The sequence below is a fragment of the Corythoichthys intestinalis genome, chromosome 15, assembly GCF_030265065.1.
Source record: "Corythoichthys intestinalis isolate RoL2023-P3 chromosome 15, ASM3026506v1, whole genome shotgun sequence".
Taxonomy (NCBI): Eukaryota; Metazoa; Chordata; class Actinopteri; order Syngnathiformes; family Syngnathidae; genus Corythoichthys; species Corythoichthys intestinalis.
The window spans coordinates 26758453-26780997 of NC_080409.1; the positions used below are offsets into that span (position 1 = coordinate 26758453).

General features: G+C 40.9%; 1 protein-coding gene across 3 annotated transcripts in view; it reads right to left on the reverse strand.

Moving 5' to 3' along the window:
- Positions 1 to 1058: 1058 nt before the first annotated feature.
- hivep2b (HIVEP zinc finger 2b) overlaps positions 1059 to 22545 on the reverse strand; it is a 43525-nt gene continuing 22038 nt past the window's right edge. For 2 of the 3 annotated variants that reach the window (XM_057859393.1, XM_057859392.1), the window contains exons 2-7: positions 17892 to 21405; positions 14315 to 14472; positions 13016 to 13191; positions 12669 to 12767; positions 10563 to 11269; positions 1059 to 7206 (exon numbers count right to left, since the gene is read on the reverse strand). In XM_057859393.1, coding sequence (XP_057715376.1) covers positions 6898 to 7206; positions 10563 to 11269; positions 12669 to 12767; positions 13016 to 13191; positions 14315 to 14472; positions 17892 to 21326 — 4884 coding nt within the window. In that variant the 5' untranslated portion in view covers positions 21327 to 21405 and the 3' untranslated portion in view covers positions 1059 to 6897. The remainder of the gene's footprint in view (positions 7207 to 10562; positions 11270 to 12668; positions 12768 to 13015; positions 13192 to 14314; positions 14473 to 17891; positions 21406 to 22545) is intronic. The other variant, XM_057859394.1, reaches the window with a different exon arrangement.

Here is a 22545-nt window from a genome sequence, read left to right on the forward strand (position 1 = left end):
TGAAACAGCACTTGTTAGAATAACCAACAACCTCCTCATGGCAGCTGATTCTGGACTGCTCTCCATCATCATCCTCCTGGACCTGTCTGCAGCCTTTGATACCATTACACTTGCACTTTGCACTTTACCAACTTAGCTGTATGAGCTGGATGGATGCTCCAAACAAAGTTTCGTTGTGCTTTTTTTGTAACAATGACAATAAATATTCTGAATCTGAATCATTAGTCACACCACACTCCTCCACTGGCTTTCCACAATTGGCATCACCCGCACTCCGTTGAACTGGTTCTCATCCTACCTTTCTGAGCGCACAGAATATATCCAACTCAAGTCATTTAAATCTACACTCTCCCCAGTTACCTCTGGTGTGCCTCAGGGCTCTGTCCTCGGGCCCCTACTCTTCATCATATACCTACCTTCCCTTGGCAATATTTTTCATAAATTCAACATCCACTTCCACTGCTATGCCGACGACACCCAACTCTACCTCACTTCCGAACCCTCCTCCTCTCTCCCGCTCTCATCCCTGATTGACTGTATCACAGAACTAAAAATCTGGTTTACCTACAATTTCCTGACACTCAACAGCAATAAAACTGAGGTGCTCCTCGTCGGCTCCAAATACACCATCTCAAAAAACTCTAGCCTATCCCTTACCATTGACAACTGCACTCTTTCACCCTCCCCCCAAGTCAAGAGCCTAGGACTAATCCTGGACAACACACTTTCGTTTCAATCGCACATCAGTAAGATTACCCGGATTGCCCACTTTCACCTACGCACCATTAAACGCCTCCGCCCTTCCCTCACCCCACATTCTGCTGCAATTCTGGTTCACAGCCTTGTCACTTCCCGCCTGGACGACTGCAACTCTTTCCTCTTCGGCCTACCTCAAAAAACTCTCCATAAACTCCAACTGGTCCAGAAGTCAGCTGCCCAACTTCCTCCTGTGCCCTTAGATCCTCCTCCTCCATACAACTGTCTGCCCCCCCCCCCCCACTCACCTCAGCACCAGCTTTGAAATTCACTCCCACCCGACACAGATTCCCTCCCCCATTTTTTCAATCCAAACTCAAAACTCACCTGTTTAGACTTGCCTATCCATAATAATCGCTAATTTCTGGTCTGTTTTTCCTTTTTTTAATGCCCTCATATCTCCTTTAGTATTTTAAAAAATGCCTTAAACGTTCTATACTTTAATTTTCTCACTTTTAATATGTCTGAATGTTTTAAATGGTTTTACAGTGACCTTGAGTGTCAGAAATGTTTTAAATGATTGTACGGTGACCTTGAGTGCCAGAAAGGCGCCTTCAAATAAAATGTGTTATTATTATTAAAGTTAAAATTTCGAGTTGCAACCACAGGCGTCCAATTTACTAAAGATATTGAGTTTTAACCACTAACATTTTGGTGTGTGGGACTTAAATTTCAAGTTCTGCCAATATTTATTGTTTTCTTTTACAGTGCAATAGACGTCCAACCACTCTTGACTAGAAAGGGCCAGCAGTGGCATTGAAACATGATCAATCACTGACGTCCCTTCCAGTTCAAATCAATTTGACATCTATCGCTGTCACTGGTAGCTAGCCACTAGAGTTAATAGGTGTCGCAAATATAATTTTTCTTCTTTCAATAACAACCACAACACATCTTCTGTAAATACTTCACTTAAAACCTGGGCTCTTAACTTCTTGCCAGCCGTTGACGGCAATAGATTTCCAATTCATTTAAACCGGTCAATGGCAGCAGTTAATTTGTTAGATTTTTGCATAATTTGATCATAACATTTTTGTCTGATCATCTAAATCACAAAGACAACACACACAGAGAACTGTTTTCCAAAATCTCACAATATGTTTTCATATTTTTATTGAAAATAACAGGTCAATATTCACAGGACAAGGGGGAAAGTATGTGAACCCCTGCATTTAGCAGCTGATTGAGCTTATTTTAGAAGAAAATTCTGACCATTCATCTTTACAAAATTGTTCATTAACCCTTTTTAGGGCACTCGTTTAACTACTAGGTGGCAGTGGCATTTAGTGCCGTCACGGGCAATGAAACTTGAGCATTCACAGCTAGTCTTCCTTGTGTAAATCAACTGGATATCTACTGTTGTTAATGACAGGCAATGAGAAAAACAAAAATACTTGACACCAAATATTGATATGCGCCCTACTCAACCCAAAATATGTAGTCCCCCAATGTGAATTTGTGGGTTCAAGCTCATTTTTTTTGCCCTGTAAAGAGTTAAGTTCACATACTTGTGCCACCCTGCATTGTGATTTGTACTTGTGTTCAGTAAAAACATGGAAACATAAAGTAGTATGCCTTTAGGGCAACCATTTTTGTCTATTGTTAAAAAAGTACATGAACCCTCTATTATTTCTGCATTACTTGCTCCTAAAATGTCCAATTTTTCACATTCTACCGCCAGTCTCTGCAGAAATCTAGGTCATTCCAACGTAGTTTTTCTTTGAACTGCACCACTATTTTTGAAAGCTTTTTTTAGTTTCCAGTGCCAATTTGGAACAAAGTGTGAAATAAATTGCCACACGCACACATTCCTGGGTTAGAAGTATATTCTCTTAAAACAATTTTGAATTGAATGTGAGCACCAAATGATAATAATAGAACTTCAAAAGCATCAAAGAGGCACTCCATCCCGACCGTGCAAATTTAACGCAAACTAGTCAAAGGATGGATTGGCTACTGAGGCTTTTTGCCCTCAATAAATCTCATCTGAGAGGTAAATGATGTGTCCTCTTACACATATGAGAGGCACAATGCACTTCAGTATATATACGATGTCTATATGTATATATATTCATGAATACAGAATAAAAAACAAACACAAACACAATCCGGGTACATAGCTTTTCCCTTTACACCCGCTTTGACGAAAAAGTGATCAAAATCTGCAAGACGCGTCGTTAAAGCAGTGCACCTCTTAAATATGATTTATGTAAACATGAACGGCATTTATCTATCCCTTCCTACGCAAACGCGGCAACGCTCCAATAAAAAACTCCACCGCGTTGCCGTCGTTTAGCGTTGATGCAAGTAATCCACGTTAAAAGTTTTCAGAGTTCCGACACTGAAATCAAACACGAAATGTATGTACAGAGAAGCGTTTGGTGAACCATCGCTTACATTTTCCAGTAAATATCGGCAACCAGCGCACGTGCAATGCGAGTAGGGATGGGCATTTGACTTTTTAAATATATATAAATTTTGATATGCCATCTAAATTGATATAACAAAACATAGATACATAACTAATGTGAAGGAATATAAATGTAAGAAATAAACAAAGCACAGTATAAAATGGTGGATGGATATGGATAGTATCAAATGCAAATAAATGTATGATTTTTTTTTTCATTTTCAAATTTCATTTCTTTTAACATTACAACAGGAATTAACATTTAGTCGAATGCATGATAATGTGAAAAAAAATGTATATTCGTAATGGTTAGGCAACACACAAACAGGTAAATACAGTGAAGAAAATAAGGACTGTATTCGGAAACCCTGCTATTTTGCAAGTTCTGTCGCTTAAAAATCATGGACGAGTCTGAAATTTTCATCGTTGGTGCATGTCCATGTGAGACAGATAATCTAAAAAGAAAAAAATCCAGAAATCACATTGCATTATTTTTTTAACAATTTATTTGTGTGGTACAGCTGCAAATAAGTATTTGAACACTTGTCTGTCATCAAGAATTCTGACCCTGAAAGACCTGTTAGTCCGTCTATTAAAAGTCCGTTTCCACTCCATGTTTTACCCTAAATCAGATGCACTTGTTTGAGGTTGATGGCAGCATAAAGACACCTGTCCACCCCGTACAATTAGTAAGACTCAAACTTGTAACATCGTCAAAACCAAAGAGCTGTCCAAAGACACCACAGACAAAGTTGTTCACCTCTACAAGGCTGGAAAGGGCTACGGAGTAATTGCCAAGCACTGTTGTCCACTGTTGGAACAATCTTTAGAAAATGGAAGAAGCTAAACATGACGTTCAGTCTCATTCGGAGTGGAGCTCCATGTAAGATATCACCTCGTGGGGTCTCAATGATCCTAAGAGAGGTGAGGAATCGGCCCAGAACTACACGAAAGGAGTTGATCAATGACCTGAAAAGAGCTGGGACCACCGTTTCCAAGGTTACTGTTGGTAATACACTAGACGTCATGGTTTGAAATCATGCATGGCAAGAAAGGTTCCCATGCTTTAACCTACAAATGCCAAGGCCCCTCTTAAAATTTTCCTATGGCCATTTGGATGATGCAGAGGAGTCATGGGAGCAGGTTTTTTGGTCAGACAAGAGTAAAATATAACTTTTTGGTCATAATTCCACTGTGTTTGGAGGAAGAAGAATGATGAGTACAACCTCAAGAACACCATCCCTACTGTGAAACATGGGGGTGGTAGCATCATGATTTTTTTTTTTTTTTTTTCTGCGCATGGGAGAGGACGAGACAGGACAAGATTTCAGGGAACAACCTCCTTCCTTCAGTCAGAGCATTGAAGATTGCATAACATAAGCATAACAAGGTTCTAGCATGGAATAGCCGGTCTCCAGACCAAAACCCAATAGAAAACCTTTGAAGGGAACTCAAACTCCGTGTTTCTCAGCGACAACCCAGAAACCTGACTGGTGAGTGGGTTAAAATCCCACATGCAGTGTGTGCAATCCTGGTAAAAAAAAAAAAAAAAAAACTATGGGAAACGTTTGACTTCTGTAATTGCAAACAAAGGCTACTGTACCAAATATTAACATTCATTTTCTCATACTTATTTGCAGATGTATCACACAAATAATTTGTTTAAAAAAACATTCGTTGTGATTTCTGGGTTTTTCTTTAGATTATATCTCGCACAGTTGACATGCTCCAACGATTAAAATTTCAGACCCCTCCATGATTTGTGGGAGAACTTGCAAAATAGCTGGGTATTCAAATACTTATTTTCTTCACTTTATATTAAATATAAATAAATAGTTACATAAATAACACTGGTAAAATAAAATTGTTGCATTGATGCAAACACCTGTTCATCCATAATTTGGGTGTGTGGATTCCAAATTTTTTTTTTTCCTCTAAGCTTTATTTTTGGGCAAATCAAGGTTATAATTTTTGTGTGTGATATTCTGAACAAAGGGGGTTTATAGCTGGCACTGAACTTGCACAATTGGTGGTTGACTAAATACTTATTTGCCCCACTGTATATATAAAGAAATATATGTATGTATAGGGACTGCTGCAAAAGTGCTCAAATATGTGAAAATCTGTCAACTAAAAATGTACGTAACTATGAAACGGACTGAAAAATTAAACTAGAATTGGTTGAAAATGTATGAAGAATCTGTATAAAATACAAATATCAAAATGCCAATTGCAGGAAAACTGAAACATATGGGGGGAAAAACCAGGCAACAATTGTAGAGAATCAGTTAAAACAAACAAAAACAACTCATAGAACAGATTAAAATATATATATATATATTGGCCTGTGTTGTATACAGTACAGTATATATGACATAACAGGGCTGGCCAATGATTGCACATCTCAATAACGATTAATTGCAGTTTCGCGATTAATCGATGTCACATTTTGACAGAATTCTCACGTCATGCCCATCCCTAAACATTACCTGCGGCAGGTTTTGTGTGCGCGTTTCTCTTTTACGGCATTGTATCAAAAAGAAATGGAATGTTTGAAAAAGCGCCCAAAAAACAATACGTTTCCCGCTTCGACAAAGTGCATTGTGGGAACACGGCGAGTACTTATTCTGATGGTCAGTACAGGAGAGGAAAGAGAGCAAAAATATATCAAAAGCAACACCAGCTTGGTGGCTCACTGCATAACTTGCTGCATAATAAGTACATATATATTATATTTTTATATATATATACCATATATAAATAGTAGTCAAATATTTACCAGTATCAATAAGTGCTTACGTCCTAATATATAAATACATCTTACAGTAATTACATGTTGACTTCCTGTAGTTTTTGTGCAATAGCAAATCTCATGCAAGTTAAAAAGACATTAGGAAAAAAAAATCTTGTTTCTTGTTGGAGTTTTTTTTTTTTTTTTCAACTCTTTCAATGCCGTTGATGATGATAGACTTCCAAATCAGAAATTGAATTTAAATTTGTTTGTCACTAAATAGGCGCCCAATCCATATGACTTGGTCAATATAGATTTGACGTCTATCTCCCTCAATGGCAAATCCATTAGTTTCAGTGTTGTAAGTGGTAATTTATCAAAGTTATTGTGTGGTTTAGAAAACAATTTCATTTTTAAAGTAACTCTGGTTCATCTATCACTGTCAGTAGCAGCCAACAAGTTAAATTCGCCAAGCTCTTCCTCGAACCTTTTAAAACAAAGCAAAATAAAGGCACAGACCCTCTTCCCGCAACATTTAGACCGTCTCGTCATACGCGCCTCCGGCCTTTTTATTTTAAATATAAATAATTACCGCACTACTGCATCACACCTCGATATGAGTACATGAAACAACAGTCTATACGCAAAATACACGTACGTTAAAATACATCGCATCTAAGAAGGAGGGAGTGTAATAGGTCAAAGGGCAGGGGGTTTTGTACAGTAATCTATAAATATAATTTATGTGCAATCGTATGCAAACTGCTATGTCAAACAAAAGGCATATTAGCGTAATACAGAATATCTCTTCTTCATATTGCACCTGCACCCAATGATGATAATAATAGATTTTCTCGTCCAGTCCAAAACCAAGAAATTGTTGTCATATCGCCTCCCCGATTGGGGGGGCTCTTTTCAAACGAAGGTTCCTCCGTGTTTAGGCAGTCCAAAGAAGCTTTGTCGTCATATTGCCAAACAAGTGGGTGACGGCCCAAGGTCTTTAATGGGGGTCCTCGGTGTTGATCTTAAGCGAGGCGATGGCTTTCAAGCACGTTTGGACGTTCTCTTCCTGTCCGCCGTCTCTGACGCCAGATTCTAGACTCCCGCCGTCCCTGTGGGACGCCCCCTCTTTGCCGGATGGGCTCGGTGGATTGTCAGAGGAGGCGGGGGAGGGCGGCGGCGCCTGCGGGGTTCCTCCAACAGGGAGGACGGGAAGCAAGCTGAAGGCCTGCTGCTGAGAGTGGAGAGGCAGGTGGCTTAGAAGGTTCTGGTGGGGACCCCCGCCAGCAACGGTGATGTTCCTCTGCTCCTGAAAGACAAATAATGGAGGTAAGAATATATTGAATAATACTTGGACAAATAAATGGGACCAGTTACGTTAAATCAAAGGTTTCAAACATAAGGCCCTGAGGCCAGATCCACGCCGCCACATCATTTTGTACGGCCCTGCTTAGATTTAATGTTTCCCTCAAAAATAAAATGCCTGTAGTTCTAAATGAAAGACCCAGGATAATATTCAGACAATAATTATTAAAAGAAATAAAGAGAATAGTTACTCTTATAAAACAATAACAAGAAAAAAAGGTAATAGATATGTTTTTTTTCCCTCTTTTTGCTTTTTTATGAAGAAAACTTAAATAATTATTCTTTAAATATGCCATAATTTTATTTATTTACTTTTTGCTCTTTTTGAAAAAATAAATAAAGTGAATATTTACTGGTTATTTTAATGTTTATTTTCTTTTAATAAACAAAAGAGAAAATATTTGCTGTTGTTCTTCTTCTTTGCTCTTTTTATAATATTTTAACATAATACTTAAGAGTATTTTTCAGTTCAGTCTGTTGATGGGGGCACGGATGGCCCGGGGGACCACCCTGGATCCCGGGGGGATGACAGCGGGCCTGGGCGGCTCCTGCATGGCATTTCCACTCGTATACAGGTCTATCACATGTCTGATAGGATTCACGCATTAATAGGTGCAATTAGACACACTCAAGTAGAAATACTCAGGATTAGCGATCAGACAGCATAGAATAGGATGCCAACATACTCACACTCACAAAAGATTCACAAAAATACTGGGTTCTCTGCCACATGGCTAATTTGTGTACACTCCACCCCTCCCAATCACTTATCTTTCTGACTCCATCCACCCCCCCCCCCCCCCACTCTCCTTGGTCCCCCACATGGTGTCACCCAGAAATATAACTAGCTAACGATAGCCCCAACATATTCATAGTTAGTGTAGGCGTTCAATGTATTTCTTGTTGTTGTTTGTTTGTTTGTTTGTTTCTTCTGTCTCTTTCTCTGTCCCCCCATAACCTTTTCCTGTTCACTGCTTTCTCCTAATAAACGAGACACGTTGAATTATCACAATGGGAGTATGTCATACTCCCGTGTGATGCATTAAAACTATTCAGACCAATCGGACACTCAGATTTCCATTCTCCGTGTGTAGTACCTGAACAAGACAAGTTAAAAACTAAAGGAAAAATTTTTTTTTTAAAACCTAAACCCTAACCCTAGACATCAAAAACATAAAAATAAATCAGTTATATAAATAAAGAACATTTACAAAAAAATGCCAAACAAAAATGATGAATATATTATTTTTTAAATTTTTATAAGAAGCTCAAAAAAGAGGATTTGTGTAATTTTTGGTTGGGTGGCAGCCCTAGGTAGGAGAAATAATGGCCCTCCGTAGAAAACCATAACTACGACGTGGCTGGTGATAAATATGAGTTTGAGACTCCCCAGCCTGGTGGTAGAGAAGCCCACCAATGGCTCACCGTGTTTTGGGGAAATAAATAAATAAAAATGTTATGTTGACAGGAGAGATGTCCCGATCGATCGGGTCCGATCACGTCATTTTCAAAGTATCGGAATCGGCAAAAAAATATCGGCCATGCCTTTTTTTAATATCTATATTTTTTAATTAAATCGTTTTCTAATTGTATTTAACATTACAGACATAAAATGTTACACTCATCCAGAGTCTTTTAGTTTAGGCTTAAGGTAGGGTTATCAAATTTATCCTGCTAACGGCGGTAATTAATTTTTTAAAAAATGTATCACGTTACAATATTTAACGCAATTAATGCATGCGCTGCACGACCCACTCACGCATTGTCGCGCTCAATCTGTAATGGCGCTGTTTTACCTATAAGAGAGATAAAAGGCAGCATAAAATGATTAGAGTGAATTTTGGCAGCCGTTGGAGCCTTTTTTTAATTGGCTAAGGCCTTACAATCCCTCTCCCTACGATTAGAAATATCATGGGAGGCAATGTGGGGAAGCAAGGTAGCAATTGGTCTTTTTCTTAACACCTTATGTTATTTCCCAACGCAGAGAAGATATATCAATTGGTAGCACTACGCACAGTCATGGTTCCACTTCCCATCATGCTTTTGGGCATGGCTACAGTATCATTTACTGAAAGCTCAACAAATACACTAAATGGCAATGTTTAGTCACAATATACAAAGTGACAAGTCTTTCTATCCGTGGATCCCTCTCACAGAAAGAATGTTAATAATGTAAATGCCATCTTGAGGATTTAATGTCATAATAAACAAATACAGTACTTATGTACTGTATGTTGAAAGTATATATTCGTCCGAGTTTTATTCATTTTTTTCTTAATGCATTGCCAAAATGTATATGATCGGGAAAAATTATCGGGAATGATTGGAATTGAATCGGAAGCACAAAAAAAAAGCAATCGGATCGGGAAATATCGGGATCGGCAGATACTCAAACTAAAACGATCGGGATTGGATCGGGAGCAAAAAAACATGATCGTAACAACCCTAGTTGACAGGTATTGTGACATTATAAGTATAATGTGTTATTATAAGACATTGACTAACAATACCAAGACAAATTGAAAAAAAGGGGGTCTCGCCTATTTTTCAGCCATATGGTATCATTCTACATCACATTTAAGTAACAATTTCACCTTGACATGATTTGTGAAAGCTATGTATTTCATAGATGACTTAATATAAACTTTTTTTTTTTTTTTTTGCATCATGGCTGTCTCAAACGGTTGGAAATTATGGAATCACAGGAGTGCCAAAATTAAAAATTAAATGAATGAATAAATAAATTAAAATATTAAATTATATTTTGTCAATGACATTTACTTTTTTTCATTGATAAACACCAACGAAAAAAACAGGCAATTTTTGTCATTGACTTTAACCTTTCGTCATTGAAAATCACAAACGGAAAAACAAGAACCAGGAAATTACCATATAGCATGATTAAAAGCTCATGAAAGTGAAATTTGTATGTGACCCCCACCCTTAAACGTTAAGTCTTACAAAAAGGCACAGTCTTGAAATGCAGTTTTCAAAACAAACAAAAATACAGTGCATGCATCTGTGCGACGGCAGAGAGCCGGGACAGATTTGTTCACATATCAACTGTAAAATGTTGCCATTTTGCTTCTTTCAACCTGTATCACCAGACGTGGTGAAAATATGAATGGTTTTTATATTTCTTTAATAGCACTGTTTTAGACTGGCAGGGTGAGAAAAGAAAACTGGCGAGCCGCCAGGCTTATAAAGCACTGGGCGAAACCCTGCTGCTGTTTTCAAACCAAGGCTACAGATAAATCCAGGTAAAGAAAGTTGTAAATAAGAATAAGATATCACACGTACCAGTTCCATCTCAACGGCCCCTTGTTGCTGGGCGACGTCCATCTTGGAGTGCTGTCTGCTCTTGTCGGCGCCGCCTCGCTGCTGATGGCAACCGCCTCGCCGCGGCGACACGGCCCTAAGTACAACTCGTTGCCTGCCCCGCATCGCCGACTCCCGCTTCCCTGCCATCTCCACCCCCCCGGGGGAAGCGGAGCGCTCCGGCACCACAGGAGGAGAGAGATGCTGAACGGGCGAGAATCCGGGAGAGCTGGGCCTCAGCGGGGAGGTGTCCCATCTGGGGGAACAGCGACCACGCGGTGAGAGCTCCCGCCTTGGGGACGGGTACCGAAGACGGGAGGGAGACGGTTCCCTGATTGGGGACTCCCAGCCAGGTGAAAGGAGACATGAAGAATAAGGGTCGAAGAGGAAGCCGGCCTGATCCGGTGACAAAACACCTAGCGAGTCGTCCTCTCTCTGGTCTGAGCCTGACCACCTGCCGGAGGCGGTGACGGTGACTGGCAGGGATGTGACGACGACGCCCGGCTGTGGGCTGGTGCTCCTAGAACGCAGCTTGGGCGTGGAGTCACCCTCGTATTCGTCTTCCTCCTCCTCGTCCTCGTCCACATCATCTGCATCTTCATCCATGCCGTCCGAGTATTCGGCGTCAGAGAACTGATGTTTGGCCGTCATCGCCACCTCTGCCTTAGATTCTTGCGGCGCCTCGTCTACTTGAAAAGACATGACTTTAGTGATACTATGCATGTTTATTTTTACATTTAATTTTGAAACGAAAAAGATGGTCATTCTTATGAGAGGTAGGAAAATAATTAATTTCTGAATTGGATCACATTTTGGATTCCATTCCAATTTTCCATTTCACTCCTCTGGTTTTCTGCTACATAGTCATCAATAATAGGTAATAAACAATCAAAAACAATCATTTTATCTTAGAGATCAATGGAAACATTTTTGTTGCATGATTTATTTGATATTTACAATATTTGGCATAGTCACAATAATAGGGTTGCAGGTAATATTTCAATGCACTTTTTATGTTAGATGTCAAATATAAGGTTGAAAAAAAGAATGCAATACATAGTTTAGGCTTTGAATGATTATTTTTTACTACCAGTGATGGTAATAGACGTCCAATTCATCTGGACAGGGACAATTTTTCATAACGGTGGTCCAAATCCTATTTTTTTAGTCTCTTAATATTCTTTTATATTTGTAACATTTTTTTTTTTTTTACAAGTTTTATTTAGAAAATAAATACATATTTTTTCTTTTTCTTTTTTTTTTAAATTATATTTTTGTCTATTAAATTTAGATCATGAACAAAACTTGGAATAATTTATTTTTATTTGAATATTTATTATTTTCATAAACAAAGTTTATATTTTTTTTAATTTTGTAATTAAATATACAAAAAAAAAAAATGGCGAATGAATCTCCTACTGCTGATCAAGAGCCCAAACATACATATGTAAATATGTAAGGAACAAAATATTAATAAATTGTCATATTGTGACTATATGCATAACAGGGTTGTATGAGGTCAAGTTTGCCATTCAGTCAAGGCAACTCCCTTTATAAAAATATAAAAAATAGAAGCAGGGACAAGAGTTTCCGCATCCATTCTTTTCCAAAATTGTCTGTTTACGTCAATTCCAGCATATCAGGTTATATACTGTTTTTTTTTCTTCTATCATGTTAAAAAGTAACAGTTGCATACCAATAATAATTGAAGTACTGTATTCTGATTATTTTTATACAAATGCTCCCATAGTACCAGGAGACAACAATGAAACATATAACACCCCAAAAGTAAAATCTAAATATTTTATTTAAGATTCAATATGTTTATGTGGGGGTGAGACAAGAGAGAAATGCATTTCAGTCCTTCAGAATTTTCTGGTATTTAAAAAAAAAAAAATTTTTAAACATAGCTTTCTTAGTTTTCTTCCTCTTTTTCTTCAATATATGGTCTCAGAACAAGTAAACTGACTCAGAACCTGCATAATTTAGTATTTTGCATCTGTATTATTTAAAATTTGAAGGGTGAGACATTAAAAAAACTCCAGTTCTGGAATGACCCATTTTTCAATACACTTGATGTGTTATTACCATGTTCTTGTATCTCCGTCTCATCCATTGAAACTGACACACCGAGCTCCAGACACTTCTTCATGTGCGCCTTTGACTTCATGTGTTTGGTCAGGTTTCCTTTTCAGAAAAAAAAAAAAAGTGGAAGGGATTGGCCTCAATTCGTGGCCCGTGTGAGCAAACAAGCACTCGGCAGGAAGAAAAATGACATGCCAAAACAAATCAGCTGATACTGTAGAAGCTGGAAATAGACCCGATGGTGTTCCGCTGCAGCTGCATTTCCGCATTGTGATTTCCACGCACATTTTTGGACTACTTTCCAGACGTTGCACAGAAAACTAAAGACTTGAATGGATATCAATGCTTACCTTTGGTTTTGAATGCGAAGTTGCAGACCTTGCAGATATAGGGCCTCACATCCGTATGGGTTCGGATGTGTTTCTTAAGCATGCTGGGCTTCTTGCAGCGGATGCCGCATTCCTCGCAAATGTATTTCCCCCGGCCGCGGCCACGAACGTAGACGTAGTCCTCATTGGATTTGTACCTGAAGAGACAAAAAATAGTGAGTGACAAGTAGGCCTGTTGCGATAACAAATTTTAGTAGGCGATATATTGCCTCATAAATTATTGCCGATATGCGATACTATTGTCAATAATTTTGTATCCAATTAAACCACTAATGCAGTGAAAATACATCCTAATAAATCACCCATTCAAATGCAATGAATTGTTATTCTTTAATAAAACACAAAATATATTAAAAATAATAAATATTATTAAAAAAAAAAAAAACACACACACACACACACACACACACACAATGTACGAGTTATTTGAAAGCTAGCTAAGTGCAGAATACGACATTGGTGAGAAACTCAAGGCTATTTTTTTATCTGCCAATTAGAGCCCATCAAAGTGTTTATTGTCCTGCAAATTGCACGTTAGCAAATTTGAAGCCAAATTATTCATTGCCAATCAATCAGATTTTTCATAATGGTTGTCATTTTAAAGCTATTCTTAATGTACAATCTGAAGTATGTGAATTTTACTCCAGAAATCTTTCTTTACATGTTGAACATGACGTGCTTTTATTTTGAAATGTTTACCGGACATACATTTTCTGAGTCATTAACCTTAAGCTTTACACGGGGTAAAGAATTAAAAAAAAAAAAAAAAAAAAACTTCTCTTTTAGTCATGCTTGTGGTGTCAGTAATAGAATTTTTTTCTTTTTTTTCGTTTGCAAATGCTGTTAACAAGCGATTTTTCATGTAGGCTGTGTCACCTTTTAATCGCAATTTTGCGTTTTGAATAAGACTGCCAATGTCTTATAGCAGGCTAAAGTGGTTAGCACATTGTCTTTTTTTCATTAGCCTTAGTGTAGCAATGCTAACGTTTTACAATGTTTAATATGAACTTGAATTTTAAGGCATGTTGATGACCAATAAACATCTGCGAAACGAACTGGAGTCTCATATGCCATCAACACGCATGTGTGCCGAGTGCACGCAGCACACGCACGCACAAATGTATGCACGCGGCGATAAATCGCAGCCGAGAAAATTACTGCCCTCATTTCTACTTATCGTGCAATAAATTGACTTATTGCATATTGCGACAGGCTTAGTAACAAGTCATTTTTAACAGCGATGGAGGCCGTTTTACTGACCCGCCTTCAAAAATCTTGATGCGCGTCGGTACTGTTTGGGTATTTGACGCTTCCCTCTCCTTCCACTCCTCCTTGGCAGCCTTCAGTCTGAAGCTGGTGTCTTTTACCTTCTTGCCCAGGTTGACGTCTGCCTCTTTGGGCTCCGGTTTCCTCTGGAGCTGTTTGGGACCAGCAAACGTATTGTTAACACGCTGGGAGTAACGTGACGCGGCCAGGCACTCTTGTGTCTTACACGGCAAGGTTGGCAAACATAAATTCGATTTCCACAGCTGGAAATAACCCTTACTTTGTTTGTTTGGTTTATTTTCTATTGTGGTCTTGGTTGAGTACCTTTACATGGAACATTGTGGTTTGCAACTAGCTGTGGCGCTATGTGAACTGCAACGGTCCTTTTTGATGAAACACGCAAAAATGTCTTAAAATACAGGCAAAATTGCCATAACTTTACTATTAAGACCTTTATAGATCAAGTGGCTATTTTTGGTCATTTCCAAAAACCAAATATCAAAAAAGACCTAGCGTCTATACACATGGACCTCACATTTTGGGTCATGTATGCCGAAATAACAGCGAGCAATTAAAGATTTTGAACAAGCAATAATAAATTTTGCGCACAGATAATAATATTGAGCGAAAAAAAACTACTTTGTGCTTCATAATTGTGTTTGCATGTTAGTTTTACTCGCTCAATTTCCCCCTCCTGCTCTCGCCCAATCTTTCGACCCCGAGTGTATCGAGGTTATCAGCGTTTAGGTGCTGTACGTGTGTAGCGGTACCGATTTCACGTTCGTCACACAATGGTTGCGCTCATAAGCGGTAACAATTTTAACATTTTTGTGTTTAAACTAGGGCTGTCAAAATTATCGCGTTAACGGGCGTTAATTAATTTTTTTAAATTAATCACGTTAAAATATTTGACGCAATTAACACATGCACTGAATGACCAGCTCGCACATTGCCTTAAACAGATTACAATGGGGCCGTTAATGGACATTAAGAGTGAAGAGAATGCCACCGGCCGCTTGGGGGCAGCGCCGTTCCATACTAATGTTATTTCTTCTAAACGTGGGAGAATTAGTAGTTGTGAGATGTTTATGCTGTATGCACGATGCAATGCAAATTGCTATTTGTGCTCCACACATATTTCGGTAAGTTTTCTTTCTTTTAGTGGCAATTATGTGTCTCTTGTTTTATTTTGGGTAAGATATGTACAGAGATATGTATTTCATAAAGGTGAGTGGACACATGCGTTCTTTGGACCGCGCCGTTTATTGGCATAAGCTTCTCCTTCACAACAAACATAAGTATCATTTAGTGAAAGCACAACAAAAATAATATTCCTATCTCTCTCAAAAAAAAATAATGTTCACAAAAAGAAAAGCACTTCAGTCTATAGTAATGAGGCCCTATTCTCACAGTTAAACAACAATGCAAACTGAACTGGCATTCCATATCAAAATAGCTATGCAAAATACACGAAAAACTTACTCAGACTTTGGTCACTCAATTCTTATTATTGTTATTTTTATTCATATTATTATTATATTAACTCTACTTTTGATTGAAAATTTTACAAATTTTATTCAAACGAAAACATGAAGAGGGGTTTTAATTAAAGATGCACCGATACCAATACTAGTATCGGCAGGGGGCGCCGATCCGGCCCGAAATGGTGGTATCGGTATCGGCGAGTACCAACAAAGACTGCGCCGATACCATTTACCGGTCCATTACTATAACATTTGACCACAGCCTTTTTCTCCTCCTGGCGCTCACTACACTCTGTCTCTGTGTTGTGTGATGACACGTGAACACCAAGCAGCTATCGCTATTGGCCTGCTCCTGACCAATCAAAAGGGGGCTTTTTCATATGTACGAAAAACAAACCAGGAAATATGGCTGCGGTCGGGAAATTTTTCCAAATAGAAATCCCGTCGATTAAAATCAATGGCTGCATGCAAGCTTTGCGGCCTGAAAGTTTGGAGATGTGGAGTTAAATCGGCCAGTTTCAATACCTCGAACTTGATAAAACATTTGAAGACGAAACGTGAACGAACACAACGAGTTTGAGCCTGCAAGAGCAGTACTGCTATCCAGAGGAAGAAGGCCGCTGGACCAGAGCAACAATCTCTGGTCAGTTCACTTCGTCTACTTTACTTTTATTGTCTTTTACTGAAAGAAATGCCGCAGTAATTTGGGAAGTGTTTCCAAAGTATTGTTGCCACCTTTCAGAAATAGAAATACGGGACTCCCACCTCCCGAAAAAACAGGAGAGACGGGATGCTGTGGTCAATTATTATTACTTAGAATTGTTAGCGTCCGCAAATGCGGAAACAAGGTTGAACCTCGAAGCAGACAACAAGCGGGGGTTACATAAAAGGGTTTAATGATTGCAAACAAAAAATAACACGCGATCGCGGGATAGTAGAAATAACAAAAGGAGTCCGTGACAGCAGGTCGACGGACAAACTAAGACGATAGGCAGCGGTTACAAACGAGAGCAGCACACTAACAGAAAAACCCAATGCAGGGGAAGCAAGCAAATGTAGCGAGATTATTGTGCCAGATGTCAAATAGCGATCAGCAAGGCAAATATCTCGGCATCCTTCTCTGAGATCACCCGTGCTTAAATGCTGCGTTGATGAGCCTGCATTGGATTCAAGTGCCACGCCCCCACGCCCAGCAACAAAACACAATCTAACCAGCAGCAGAATGTGACAATAATTTCATGAAAGTTGCACTGTTTGGACTTTGAGAGGTTTAAAAAAGTTTATTCAGTTCATTCAGAGTTTATTATTATGAATGTATTTTTACTTTCTTACTGTTGGGCTAGTATTATACATGTTTTATTAATTTCACAAATTTTGCACTATTTTGGCCTTTGAGAGCCAAAGGTTTATTCAACTATTGTCTACTAGGGTTTAGTGTACTTTTTCCTATTTTGCAAAGGTAAGCAACAGCCTGAAAAAGCCTTGATAGCAATGATTTTACATCCAATTATGTAGCTCTTTGGAAAAAAAAAATTATATATATATAAACGGGGTGGTATCGGTATGGTATCGGTATCGGCCGATACTGCACAGCCAGGTATTGGTATCGGGGCCAAAAAATGGTATCGGTGCAACACTAGTTTTAATATAAAATTACTATAACTTGTAACTATAACATTTGTCTTTTAAAAACTACAGGTCTTTCTATCCATGGATCACTTTAACAGAAAGAATGTTAATAATGCCATTTGTGGATTTATTGTTACAATAAACAAATACAGTACTTAGGTACAGTATGTTGTATGTATATATCCGCCTTGTGTCTTATATTTCCATTCCAACAATAATTTACAGAAAAATATGGCATATTTTATAGATGGTTTGAATTGCGATTAATTACGATTGATTACATTTTAAGCTGTAATTAACTCGATTAAAAATCTTAATCATTTGACACCCCTAGTTTAAACAGTTTTCCTCTATTATCAGAGGTATAAGAATGTGCAATTTACATACATAATACTTTGTACAACCGTTTTTCTCATAAAGGTCATTTAAGCTTCTTGTTGTCTGTTTAACACCCTCACCTGTTCAAATGTCTGCCGCCACAGGACCAGGGACGAAACCAGCTTCCCGTTGCCGGGCTGACACATGGCAGCCATTGAGTAGATCAACTTGCCACCCTTCTGCCTGGAGTGCAGCAGGGCCAGAGCGGCACCGGTGCTCAGCTCCGATGGATTGGGATTGCGGGAGCTTACATGCCACGTGGCATAGACGGAGGAGAAAGGAGTACCGCTGCCCCCTTCGCCATCATGGGAGCAACTCGGCTTGGTGTAGCTGAGATAGCACCAGCTCACACCAGTCGCCGTACGAAGACTCGGAAAGGGAGATGGGGGCTGCAGCTGCACTCGTTTGTCCGAGCCGGCATCGTTCGTATACGGAGGCGAGCAGGTATCCGAAGAGCTACTTTCCATGGCGGACTCCTGGTCACCAGTAACTTTTCGAAGCGTGATAAACTTGCTTCTGTGTGAATCATCCTCCAAGTGGCACTTGCCCAGCTCCACCGCACTCAGCTCCTCTACAATTTGCCCGAACATCCTTTCCTCCTTCACGCGCTTCTGCTGCTTGACCTCCATGAAGAGGTCAAGGCTGCTGGCGGGGGAGAGCATGCGTTTGTTGGCGCCGCCGCTGGAGGCGTTGGTGGTAGAGATGGTCCGGGAAGTGAGAGAGAGGGGGATGCCTGTCTTGAGTTTAGCGGAGGAAAGATCCAGAGCTTCGAAGGAAAGCGTGTGCGTGGCAGGTCGGGTCTGAGAGGCAGCTAACACGGGGCTAACTCTGTCGTAGTGACTGTCAAAGATCTGGGACACAGACGTGTACGTGAGGCTGCTGTAGCTCGGCATGTGAGTCTGGATTCTTACGGGGATCAACAAGCCGGGATGAGGCGGCTGAGGGAGATTGTTCCCGTTTGAAAACATAGTTGCGCTCCCACAAAACATTTGCATATGCGAGGCCTCAGTGTCCATGCTTAGTGGCTCCTGGCGCACTAAGTTCCCTCGCCGTCTCTCATTGGCCAGGTCCCCAGGCCTAACTTTGGATGTGGGTGAGAGACTTCCATAGTCAAAAGATACGCTGCGTACTTCTGGGAACTCCTTGCGCAAGTTGCAAGGTGCCTGCTCTGAAGAGGAGCGTCGCATTTCATGTTGCTGACGTTGATGGAGAACGGAAAGCGAGTGGCCGCTTCCCGGCACGGCTAAAAGCTCCAGAGGCTTGCCAAATTCGTCCTGCCTGGCAGGGGAAACTGGCTTCAGGCTCTCCTCCCTGTCAAAGGAGAAGGCAGAGCTGTAAGATAAGTTGCTGTCCTGACTTGGGCTGCGCGAGAGGCTGGTACAGGCCGACTCGAAACTGGATTCCCCGGACGAGTGCTCAATGTCGGCCAGGCGCAGCCTTTTCTTCTTTGGGGGGAGTTTTTCGGGGGGAAACTGGGCTAAGGTTTCACTGCGCTGTGGCCACTGAAACTCTTCCACGTGCTTCTCCGGCTCCTTCACCGGCATGTCCGGAGCTTTTTCTGGACTGTCGGGCTCCACGGTGACCCTGATCTCCGGTACTTGAATGTTGGGCTGCCGCACCAGTTTGGCACCCAACTGAAAGGACTGCCTCAGCGCGCCATCACCACTTTCCATTTCAAACGACTCCTCCATGGGCCGAACGGAAGAAAAGGCCTCCTGCCTCTGCCTGAGACTTTTGTAGGAATCGGACTGGTCAGCGTGAGGCCTGTTGATGAAATTTGTATGCTGGATAACGGAAATGACATTTCCCAATGTTTTTCGGACGCACATTTCAGGGCTGACTGATATGTCCATGTCACTACTCAAACGTCCTTTCACAACACCCACTGGCTTTGGCTCGTAATCCTTACCAGAGTCAAACATTTCTTCGCAGTGCTCGTGATGCACCTCGTACTGTGACGGCAAATCCTCCTCTTCCCGTTTTTCTTTCCGCCGCTTCCGTGTGGCCAGCTCCATGGCATGCCTCTGCAGATTCACGCTTGGTGGGTAATTGTCCATTTCTGGTCCCGTAGGTGACAGCTCGCTCGTCTTAGAGTGGCCGTCGCTGTCCACGTGGCCCTCGTGGGATGGCAGCTCGAAAGCGGCTTGCCGCCGGAGTCTCCTCATGCCAGCGTTGCTAGTTCTCTCATCGAAAGAGTGGCTGCCCCGGAGGGCCTGGGGCATGGTCAGGCTGACCGCCGAGGAGGTGGGCATGCTGTTGCTCCTTAGGAGGGTACTCATGTCAGAAGCACCTTCAAACTGCCCTTCTTTCACCTCTTCTCTCACCAAGGATTTTGTATTTATTCTGATTGACTCGACAGTGTCCTTTTCCTGGGTGAAAACGCGAGAGACTCCTTTCTCTGGGCATCTTACAGTATCATCAGAATCTGCCCTGCAAGCCAGGGATTCTGTGGTCTGCTTGGGGCTGGGCCTATAACATTTCCCGAACATTATTTCCTGGTAGGATTTGGCATTAGCGTTCGGGGGACTGGTCTGATGCTCGGCACTTTCAGATCGGGAAAAATAGCCAGAATCCGTACTGCCTTTACTGGACTGACTCGGGAGGGAGAGATTGTGTTCCGAGTCGCCGCTCCTTTTTTCTGACAGCCGAAGCGCCAGCCTTTGTTTAATTGCGCAAGATTGAATTGCACGGTTAGCCTCAGCAGTGTTGATTTCTGGGGGCTGGGATAAGCCGTCCTGAGCTGACGCGAATGCCTTTTTGTGAGAAATGAGGTTGAGCACTTTGACGGCGGTGTGATCAGACACCTCCGCTGGGGAGTCCAGCAGCAGCAATGGGTCACTAAAGGTGTCCTCGTCCGTGTCTGTGCTCTGCTCTGCATCAGAGAACAGTTCCCCTTCACCTTCGAAAGACCCCTGGTCCATGCTGACGTGAGGGAACGGCGACGTTCCAGCTTTAACGGAGTGAGCGTGGGACTTTCGGTGTTTGTACAAATTGCTCTTGGTTTTGAAGGAGAACCCGCAAGGGATGCAAGGGTAGGGCCGCTCCCCAGTGTGCGAGCGGATGTGTTTCTTAAGCACGCTAGGTTTGGCACATGCCCTTCCACAGTAATTGCAAACATACTTGCCAGGCTTCTGTGGTTTTGGGTCAGCCTTAGCAACGGCGTCTGATTGCAGCTCCATCCCTGAAGAGCAACTCTGTTGTTCAGGTGAACCGTGCGATTTCCTTTGTTTGCCCACCACTTTAGCGGTTTGCTGTGAAAACGACGACACTTCGGCATCTTGAATCAGGGAACCGGAATCCTCGATAGTCAGTGGCTTCCCTGAATCATGCACTTTTTTAGAATCGCATGTGTCTCTGGTTAGACCCTCCTGCAGGTGCTGATGGTGCCTCTCTTTACCCTCCATTTCCACCGATGGATTCATACCTATCATGCCCACTTCAGGTGAGCATTTTTTCAGTGCAGCATCCCTTTCCTGACCTTCCCAAGAGCCTGCAGCGGTTTCGAGAGACTCCATGAATCCAAGGTTGTAATTGTTTTTCAGGATATGTTTTGGCTGTTGGTATTGATGTTTACATGCACGTGTGATGCTTCATCTGCAATAAAGGAAAAACAAAGTGAAGATTGATGAGGATTAATGAGCATGAACAGCTACTCCCATACAGTATTACATATTATGAATATATACATATTCAATGTGTGTCTCGTCCCTGTGCCCTTACTACCCTTTTTTTTATTAGGTTTCTGTTCTTTGAGGGTTTTTTTGCCTCCTTTGCTTCAATCTTTTGCATTTTGTTTGTACTTTATTGTTGCTTTGTGTCATTTTTTTGTCCGCACCAGCTCACGTTTGCTTGCTTTGTTTTCTCACACTTTGCATACACTTCATTGGCTTGCTCATTCCCTCATTAATGACAAAATGGACTTATGCTATGACCAAATCAATAAAATACTAATGAACGCATGAAAATACGTTTTTTTTTTTTTTTTTTTTTTTTAAAGTAGAAAAGCCTGGAGGCCCCCCTTTAATCCTATTTTTCTCCTGTCCCAACCCCCAAATGAACAAATTGAATCTCAAATAAAACTGGTGAAATAAATTTAAATTGTGTTTTTTGGATGCTATTTGCATCATTGCTGTCTCTTGTAACTTTGGGAAAAATTATAGGAAAATGATTAGAATATTTCAATGATTTTTGGTAGAACGCAGTGGTGGAACAAATGTGAACAGGGCCCGGGTGCGATGTGCATTAACGGGACCCCCTCTAGTGGACCAGCCAACAGGGGTGCTAGTGAACAGTTACCGTAATTTTTGGACTATAAAGGCGCACCTGACTGTAAGCCTCCCCCCACTAAATTTGACACGAAAACAACATTTGTTCATAGATAAGCCGCACTGGACTATAAGCTGCAGGTGTCCTCACTGTATCATGAAAAATATGTTAACCGTTAACAGCGACATCATTGGACTGTCATAAGACCAAATGAAACACCATGACAACCAAGTTTTGCAGCCAATTGGTTCAGAGCTTCATTGCTTAACGAAGCGTCATTTGGCCACCACTGATCCATTTGGGGAAGACAGTCAACCTCTGCTGCCACCTGCTGTCAACACTGCTATCGTCAAACATGTCTCCTAGCATGCATTGCAGCGCTACAGATGTAAATTACAATCAAAATTCATGTTCTGTGCTAATTATTTCTTCAGTTACTGTTCTAGTTGTTTCAGTAATTGCTAGTTA